Source organism: Anopheles darlingi, chromosome 2 (assembly GCF_943734745.1).
Source record: "Anopheles darlingi chromosome 2, idAnoDarlMG_H_01, whole genome shotgun sequence".
Classification (NCBI taxonomy): Eukaryota; Metazoa; Arthropoda; class Insecta; order Diptera; family Culicidae; genus Anopheles; species Anopheles darlingi.
This window is the reverse complement of record NC_064874.1, coordinates 38,806,903-38,815,278: the sequence shown is the minus strand read 5'-3', so window position 1 is coordinate 38,815,278 and position 8,376 is coordinate 38,806,903. Positions and strand designations below refer to the sequence as shown.

General features: G+C 53.8%; 1 protein-coding gene across 2 annotated transcripts in view; it reads left to right on the top strand.

Moving 5' to 3' along the window:
- Positions 1 to 648: 648 nt before the first annotated feature.
- Positions 649 to 8,376, top strand: part of LOC125948518 (putative uncharacterized protein DDB_G0291608) — a 10,481-nt gene continuing 2,753 nt past the window's right edge. Inside the window, exons 1-2 of one of the 2 annotated variants that reach the window (XM_049674683.1) lie at positions 649 to 1,186; positions 5,356 to 8,376. The exon at positions 5,356 to 8,376 is cut by the window's right edge and continues 2,753 nt beyond it. In XM_049674683.1, the coding sequence (XP_049530640.1) occupies positions 1,157 to 1,186; positions 5,356 to 8,376 (3,051 nt within the window). In that variant the 5' untranslated portion in view covers positions 649 to 1,156. Of the gene's footprint in view, positions 1,187 to 1,520; positions 1,579 to 5,355 lie in introns of those variants that run through there. The other variant, XM_049674684.1, reaches the window with a different exon arrangement.

Here is an 8,376-nt window from a genome sequence, read left to right as displayed (position 1 = left end):
GGCACATGTCGTAGCTGCACGGTTCTGACGTATCCTTTTTCCCCCGAGCGGAACCATTTGGTGTGCGAGCGCGCGGGTCCTTGTTTATCTGGGTTGCTGCTCCGGGATTCTCGGGCATCCTGCTTCGTACCTTCGTCCGTTTGTCGCTCTACCACCACCGTCTACCACACCATTTCGATCCCTTCTTCGAAAGCGGATTACCAAAACAGAGACCCCGAGAGCGGACGGACGGACGGACCGCACATTTTATTTTTGGGTACACGTTTTTTTTTCTCCCTTCCCTTTTTGCGCTGCTATGTTCCCTCCGATTCCCAGTTCCCAGTACCTTTTGGTCCTTCGGGAAGGACCTTCTCCGGCAACAGCGATGGTGGTGTTCCGTTCGCGCTTTCTCGCTCGCTCGCTCACTAACTCATTCTCTCTCGCTCTCTCTCTCTATCGCTTGCGGCTGGTGAGCGAGGTTGACGTCGTTCGTTCGTTCGCTCTCGCTCCGTTCGTTCGTGCGCTCTCGCTCACTCCAACCCAGCAGCCGCTTGCGTTTGACAACCCGAGAGGCGGTTCGGTTCGTGTTCGACGAAAACGTTCGCCACCGAACGAGGTACCGCCGCGCCACCCAGGGGGGGTTCCTGGAAGTTCTCGCTCGACGCTTCACCAGAGTGCACGCGTGTCCGTATCTCGCTCGTCCGTGCCGTCGAGTTGTTGCGAGATTCGAAGTTTTTCGTGTTGTGCGAGCAGCAGCAGCAGCAGCAGCGTGATTAACGCTGCGCCCTACAATCGTGTGTTTTTACCTTATATGACACGGTGTACTGGTGTGCGGTGTTGTGTGTGGCCACAACGCACCTGATTTATCAACTGTTTTTCCGTGGAAATCATCGTGGAACCGGAAGAAGTGTGACAACGGTGTGACTGCGTCAGGGTCTGCACCGTAGTGGAAACGAACGTAGCCATAGCCCCCCTAGCCCAATGGTCCAAGTGATTCGGTGCTGGTAACTTGTGTCTCTACTCGGCTCGGTGTCTGATCATCAGTCAGGAGACCCCGCTTTTGTTTCGGGCTCTGTGTAGTGAGAAGCAGCAGCAAAGCAGCACCCACCGAGTGCCAAGAGTGCATGTCACCGTTTCCCGCGCGATCATCGTCCTGGCGAATGCCGCCAATCTCCCGATGTGTATCATAGAACACCCACATCATACTGTAAGTGTACCACGAGATCGAAGTGTGAGGCAGAGCGGGAGGAGGACGTTTAACGTAACAAATTCAAAATTTGAATTTCTTCAAAGCATGGCCTACGTGATGGTGGTGTTGGTGTGAAATGAGTGTGTCTGTGCGTATGTGTGTTTTGTTGTTGTTGTTGTTGTTCTTTGGTGCAGCAGAGGCAGAAAGTATGGAGTTGCTGTTGCGTACCGCCTAAAGTCGCTTTGGACAGGTGTTTTTTTGCGGTGTGCCAAGTGCATTGGCACACTCACTGGTCGTCCAACGCTGCGCTTGATCTCGGAGTGAGGAATGTAGCTAGCTGGGTGAACAGTAATGGAAAACCTAGCCTACTGGGTGTTTAGTGGGTTGCTGAGGATATTCCTCCGATTTTGGTAAATTAGTATTTCGCCTACTTTGTTAAACGAATAAAAGGATATTGTCCTAAACACATTCGTACACACACCGTTTTGCGTGTACGATCAAGCGATTGCGTGCACCGCTTCGATATGATCCGTTGCGTTTTTCCCGCGCTTACAATCCGCCGCATGCAGCAGGTTGTTTATGGTATCTCATCCAGAGCAGACGATGCGATTGCGTGGTTCTGTGTCCCGTTTGGGCGATCCGCCGATAAATGATGATCGAGTGAAGAAGCAACAAAACAAACAACGAAAAGAGCAAGAGAGAGAGAAAGAGAGGCATTGCTCCAGTTGAAGATGCTGGTGACAATAGTCTCCCGTACGAACCCCCTTTCCATTACTGCTGTTAGCCTTTCCTTCCGAAGCTCTGAGTCACCATCAAGGGGGTGGACATCGCTTTACAAGAAGTGGATGAAACAATAATGACAACAAACCAAGAGGGAGAGGGAGAGACAGAGAACAGTGAAGGGCCTACCAGCAGAGAGAGGAGAGAGGGTGATGGCCACGAATTTCCCGGCGATTTTCCCGCGGCCGTTGCACCCGCACAAACGCACCAGTAACAACACAACAACAAAGCTCCACAGTCAACACGCATACAGCTCCCTCCACCCACCGTTTTTCCTTGTCTCTTGTGCGCTGCACGAGATCGCGTTCGTCATTATCAAAGATCCGCTGCTGCTGGGTTGGCCGGTCATCATCATCATCATCAACAACAGCATCTCGCGATCAAGCTTCGTCGTCTCGTGTTGATCATGATGATGATGATGATGATGGTGAGTGAGACGATCGTGAGCGCGCGCGCTCCACTTCGTTCGTTCGAAGCTTTTCCCAAACCCGCACACATCTTGGAGCCGCCTCAAACGGGCACAGCAGCGAGATCGAGCGATCGCTGCTGGGTCCCACACTCTCATCAACAAAGAGGAATGTGTAGAAAGGTGGCCCCTCTCTTCTCCTCCTTCTCCCCGCGAATACGCGAATGGTCAAGCAAAGGCGTAACGGATGATAAAGACGAAGGGAAGGAGAAGAAGGAGAAGAAGAAGAAGGATGGCCGCCAAAGAGGAGAGCCCGCGAGCAGCGCAGAGCGCAAGAGCTTCATCAAAAGTTCATTTCGAATAGCGCTTCCCATACGCAACTGGTGTGTGTGTGTGTGTGTGTGTGTGTGTGGTTGCGGGTGGAAAGGGGTTGAAAAGAAGATGAAGGGATGGGGGTGCGAGTCGGTCGCCAGAGCAAAGTACAGTGAGAGGGAGAGAGAGAGAGAGAGAGAGGGCCGCTCGAGAGCGTGATCCACGGTGGAGCTTTTGCTCGCTCCTTTTCCTATTCGCGTTCGTTGCGATGATGTTTGTTGCGTCCTCGGTTCGCCGCTGTCCCTCTTTCTCTTTTGTCCCTTCATTCTGCGGGGCCCGCGGGGCCCCTTCTACCTCTGCTGCCTCGCACTCTTCTTCGTTGCGCATTTTGCCTTCTCTTTTAGCTCCTCGCTCGATAGAGTTCGGGCATAAGCAGGGTGCGCTCGCTCTCTTTCTCTCTCGCTCTCTGGAGTAATGAACCCCACCGAAGGGGAATGGGGAGGGGGTGGGGTTAGGGGATTTCTCCCTTAAGCCCCCCTTTCTTATGCTCTCCATTGCGCTCGCACGAAGCAACGGTGGTAGAGAGAAAGGCAAAAGCGGACGCATGGACGGACGGATGGACGAATGGTTCGCCAAAAGGAAATGGAAACGAGGAGAAGGAAAGGGGGGGGGGGGGGGGAATGAGATGGAGGGAATGGAAAATCGTAAAGGAAAAAGAAACCCGTTAACTATTTTTCCCCGAGAGTTTAATAATCTTCTTTCGCTGCCACACACCACACACTCTAAAGCCCTCACCTGGATCGACGACGACGCTGAAGACGACGATCTTCATCATCGCGGCGCGCGAGAAGAATGCGTGGTGGCCAGGTTGGTTGGTAGAGTACTAGCAGAGCGCGTGAAGGAAGGAAGAGAAATTGGAATCCGGGCTCCAATCCTCTCTGTCTCATCGCGTGCGTGTGCCCCCCAACCACTCCTCTCTCTTCAGGGCGACAGGAGGGTCCTGCTGGTTCTTTGACCATGCGGTCACTCGCTCGCTTCCCCATTGGATCCCTTCGTGATCATTTCGGCGGAATTTCTCCGCGTGCGCGCGATCCTGCGAACTGCATCTGGATTGTGGCCGGGCGATTGGCGTGTTGACGACGACAACGACGATGACGACGAGGCCACAGGTTCTTGCTTCGCTTTAACGCACGAAGATAAATTTAACTTGCCACAATCACGAACCGAGCCGGAGAAGACGGATTTTTGGTTTTCGGGATCCCGACGCTCTCCAAACGTGTGCTCCAAGCCGCAACCAACATGAGGAAACGGCGTTATAAACCACATACACGTGGCCACTCATACCGATTCGTTTCGGGGGCTCGGTTCCTGATGAGCCCACGGCCCCAAGGGCTACCGAAAGAACGGCTACTACAAAGCGGCAGTGGCGTAGGAGAAGAAATAGAGAACACCCTTCCAACCAACGATACCTCGATGACCTCGCTCAGTAGCATGGTGACCCTTCCTTGGACTCATTTTCCCGTAGACCCCTCAGGAGCGCACAGGTGCTGCTGCTGCTGCTGGCGCAGAGGTCACGCAATAGCCGCGCTTTTCCGCTGCGAATCACGGCGCTCACCTCCGTGTGGTCTCTTTGTATAATGAACGGGTGTAATGGTTCCCGTTTCGGCTGTCACGGAAAACGGTGACGCTGGTAGAACGGGTAGAAGAGGCGCACCATTGATCGAGCCCCCCCACCTCCCACTCCGTGGTGAAAAGCATGTTACGAAATAACGAAGACAAGCACAATGTGCTGCTCACAATAATCACGACTTATCGTGATCATGATGCTCTTCCACTCCAGCTTGCCGGTCGGGCGAACGAACCATTCAACACCGTTTGTTTGTTTCGCTCATACCAGAAGGAGGAGGACGAGGAGCAGGAGTATCTTCCTTTTATGAATGAAACTTGCAATCCTTTAGCCGCCGTTGGGTCCAGTGTTCGCGACGTGGGGTAATCAACAAAACGTTTGCCCCGATTTATGGCGTGTCGAAGCGCGATCGGTCGGGGCGGGCGCATTCGTCCGTCTCTCATAAACTCATAAATTGATCATTGACTTCGACGAGCGTCCGAAGTGAAGAAGAATCCGCATTATAGAATCTCCTCCTTTTCCTTCCCGGCTCCTCATGCGCTGGTGGATGATGCGCTCGCGGAACCGCTGTTTATTGTACTTCACGGGCCTTTTGGACGATATTTATATCGGTGTGTATGTGCGGGTGTGTGATGCACAACATCATAAAACTCCAGACTTGTGTCTGACTTGTCGAAGAGAGGAGAGGAGAGGTGTGCGTGTTTGGTGTGTGCTGTGGATCATCGGTCGTTCATTCATATCTGCAGAGGGTCCCACCCCCTGCGTCTGCCTTGGCATACCTGCCGCCCTGTGGTGCCCAGCAAGCAATATCCACTAATAGGCTCCGATTTACGACCGAATCCGAAACCGGGCAAAATAGAGTAAAACGAGTAGTGGAGAAGGTGCGGGTTCGCGAATGTGTTTTTATGATGGCGTTTATCGCTTATAATTTGTATATTGCCGCCTGCTGCTGAAGAAGATCGTTTTTGGGCGAGGGAGGAGATCATGATTATCACAATTAAGGCTTACTGACTGGTGATACTAATTCCCTTTTTCTTTTGTCCTGTTCCATCCAATTCGCAGCATTCGGCACTAAAAATGGGTCAAGATATGGAAACAACGGCAGCGACAGCAGCAGCGGTTGCAGTGGCTACAGCCACTCTCAATGGCAGCCATTCCTCCAGCTCCAGTAGCAGTAACAACAGTATCATCACCTCTAGCGGTCCCGTCACGACGCTGTGTGGCAACAAGCGCAAATATGAAGAAATCTCCACCAACAGCAGCAGCAGCAGCAGCAGCAGCAGCAACAGCAGTACTACTAGCAATGGGGTGGCCACCACCATAACGTCTGATAGTGAAATGCTAGTAGATGTCGTGTTGTATGATCAAGGATCATCCGAGCAGGAGACACCGAAGAGTGATTCTTCTCTACCTATGGAAGCATCGAGTGAAGACGGCATTAAGGCCTGCAAGAGTCCTAGGTACGAGAGCGAGGAAGAAGTAAAAGATGAGCAACCAGGCACCGAAGGCCAGCGGACGCCGGAAGATCCCGAAATGGCACTAACAGGTGCTTCTCCTTCGGATGATCAGGAGGCACCGTTAAGTAGTAGCACCAGTAGTAGTAGTAGCAGCAGCAGCAGCAGCGGTGAAAGCAATAGTACAATTAATGCCACAACGACGACGACCACCACCCCTACCAGCAGCAGCAGCAGCAGCAGTCCTAGTGAAGATAGTAGTGCAAGAAGTAACGTTAGCATCAGCAGCCCTAGCAGTAGTAGTCCCTTCATCACAGCGTCACCGACGACTATCACCAGCAGCAGTAGTAGCAGCCCGATCCTGCCAATGGCAACGACTGTGCCGCTGCAGGAGGAGAATGCCATCGCAAAGCTAGAAGCGGTCGTCGTGCCGGGCGAGACGGGCTGGAACTGTGAACCGATCGTGGATAGCATTAGCAAGCTGCAGGCGGTGGCCGTACCGGGCGAAACGTGGGGTGGAAGTGGTGGCAGCGGTGCGGACAGTACACGATCGACGCTAGCCACTACGCTGCTCGTCGCGGACGATCTCGACGATGATGATGACGATTTCGAGGATGATTTCGATGATGACGAAACGATCCTTCCCGGGTACTCGACGATGCGCTATCCCTGCTCACCGAACCGGGGTACCGGTGGTGGACCGGTCGCGGGTCCCGGTGTCGTCAATGGCTACATCACTCCGGCCTATCCGAAGCCGGGTTACTTCCCTGAGCAGCCGTACCAAAATTGTGCTCGAACAGGCGCTGCCAACAATGGCGCTCAGCAGTACGCCAATCGGGGATACGGATGGCCACAGCATGGCTATTACTCACCGCCGTACGAACCGCCCACCTCACAGCAAACCATTCGATGTGCGGAGAATGGAAAGAGCTACTTCGAGCTCGGTTCTGCCAACTACAGCAGCGGTGGTGGTCCCGGCTCTGCTAATCCATCCCTGGTGGCAACTCAGCAGCAGCAGCAACAACAGCACCAGCAGCAGCATCAGCAGCAGCAACAGCAGCAACCACCACAACCGTCGCATCCGTTCGGTGGTCCAGTGCTAATGGGACCAGGACCCGGACCGAGACATCATCTGAAGCGATGCTGTGATGGCCGCAACATGTCCTGCACGAACAAGCAGTGCTACAAGGAGCGACGGATGAAGATGATGAATCTGTCCATGTTCAAGCTTGCCCGCTTCCGACAGGCCTCTGATCAGTCGCTGTATCGGTCGGTGCTGATCTGCAACACCCTTAAATCGATCGAGCGTGAGATCGATAACGAAAACAAGGAATTTAACCATCAACAGCACCAGCAGCATCAGCAGCACCTACAGCAGCAACAGCAGCAGCAGCACCAACAGCAGCAGCACCATCATCACTATCATCTTCAACAGCAACAGCATCAGCAACAGCAGCAGCAACAGCAACAGCATCCTGGTGCAGGTATGCATCATCAGCATCCGTCACTATCAGCTCCTCAGCCAGCCGTACCAGTAGGCGCATCGGCAACAAACAATCAGCCGACTCCAGGCGGTGGCAATACCGATTACTTTGGTAATCGCATCGCGGGTCCACCGGCTCAGAATCGTACCGCCAATGGTACCGTTTACGGTGCTCCAGGAAGCGAACCCACCACCATTACGATGCAGCTATCGCCCTACGATCAGCAGCATCAACAACAGCATCAGCAGCAGCAACAGCAACAGCAGCAACAACATCAGATGCACCCATTGCATCCACTGCACCATCACCATCACTTGCAGCACTACCATCACCATCCACACTCGCAGTCTCAGCAGCAGCATCAACACCATCCCCTGCATCACCATCATCCGCTTCATCCGATGGCGGCGCAACCACATCATGCTGCTGCGCCCCATCCGTTGAAGGATCCTCAATCTGGTCGTGCAACGCCCTTCCCGGTAGCATCCGGTATTGCTGCAACATCGGCCATTAGTAGCGCCACAAACGCAACCTTTACCACGACGACGAGCAACAGTGCGAGTGCGAGTAGCAGTAGCAGTGGCGTCACGAACGGCAGCACTTCGAGTACCTCCGACTATCAGCAGACACCACATGATCAACAGCAGCATACGTTGCTTCATGATGATCGGCAGCAGCAGCAGCAGCAGCAACAGCAGCATGCGGAACAATCCATGCAGCATCAGCACGAAGAACCGATGCAGCTGGATGAGCCGCAGCAGCATCATCATGGACACCAGGTGCCGCAACACCATCAGCCGGAGACGGATGCTGGTTTTGGTGACGATGATTGTACCCGGCCCATCAACTGGGGTTCGGTGCTGAGTTTGTCATCGCAATCAGCACTGGATCCGCTAAATGGTAACGATCTGTTCGTCACGTCGTCGGCCGTTAGTGTGAGCGAAGATGAAGGACCAGCGGGTCCCGTGGTATCACCGGTGGTGGTACTGGAAAGCTGTGATACTCTTCCATCGGTTGCGACCCTCGCCGGCGCCACAAACTCTTCATCGTCGTCCGTAATACAGATGGAAGAGGATGAGGGATGTGCCGTGGCCACGGGATCAACATCGCCACCACGTAGTGCATCGCTCACTGCTGATGGAAGC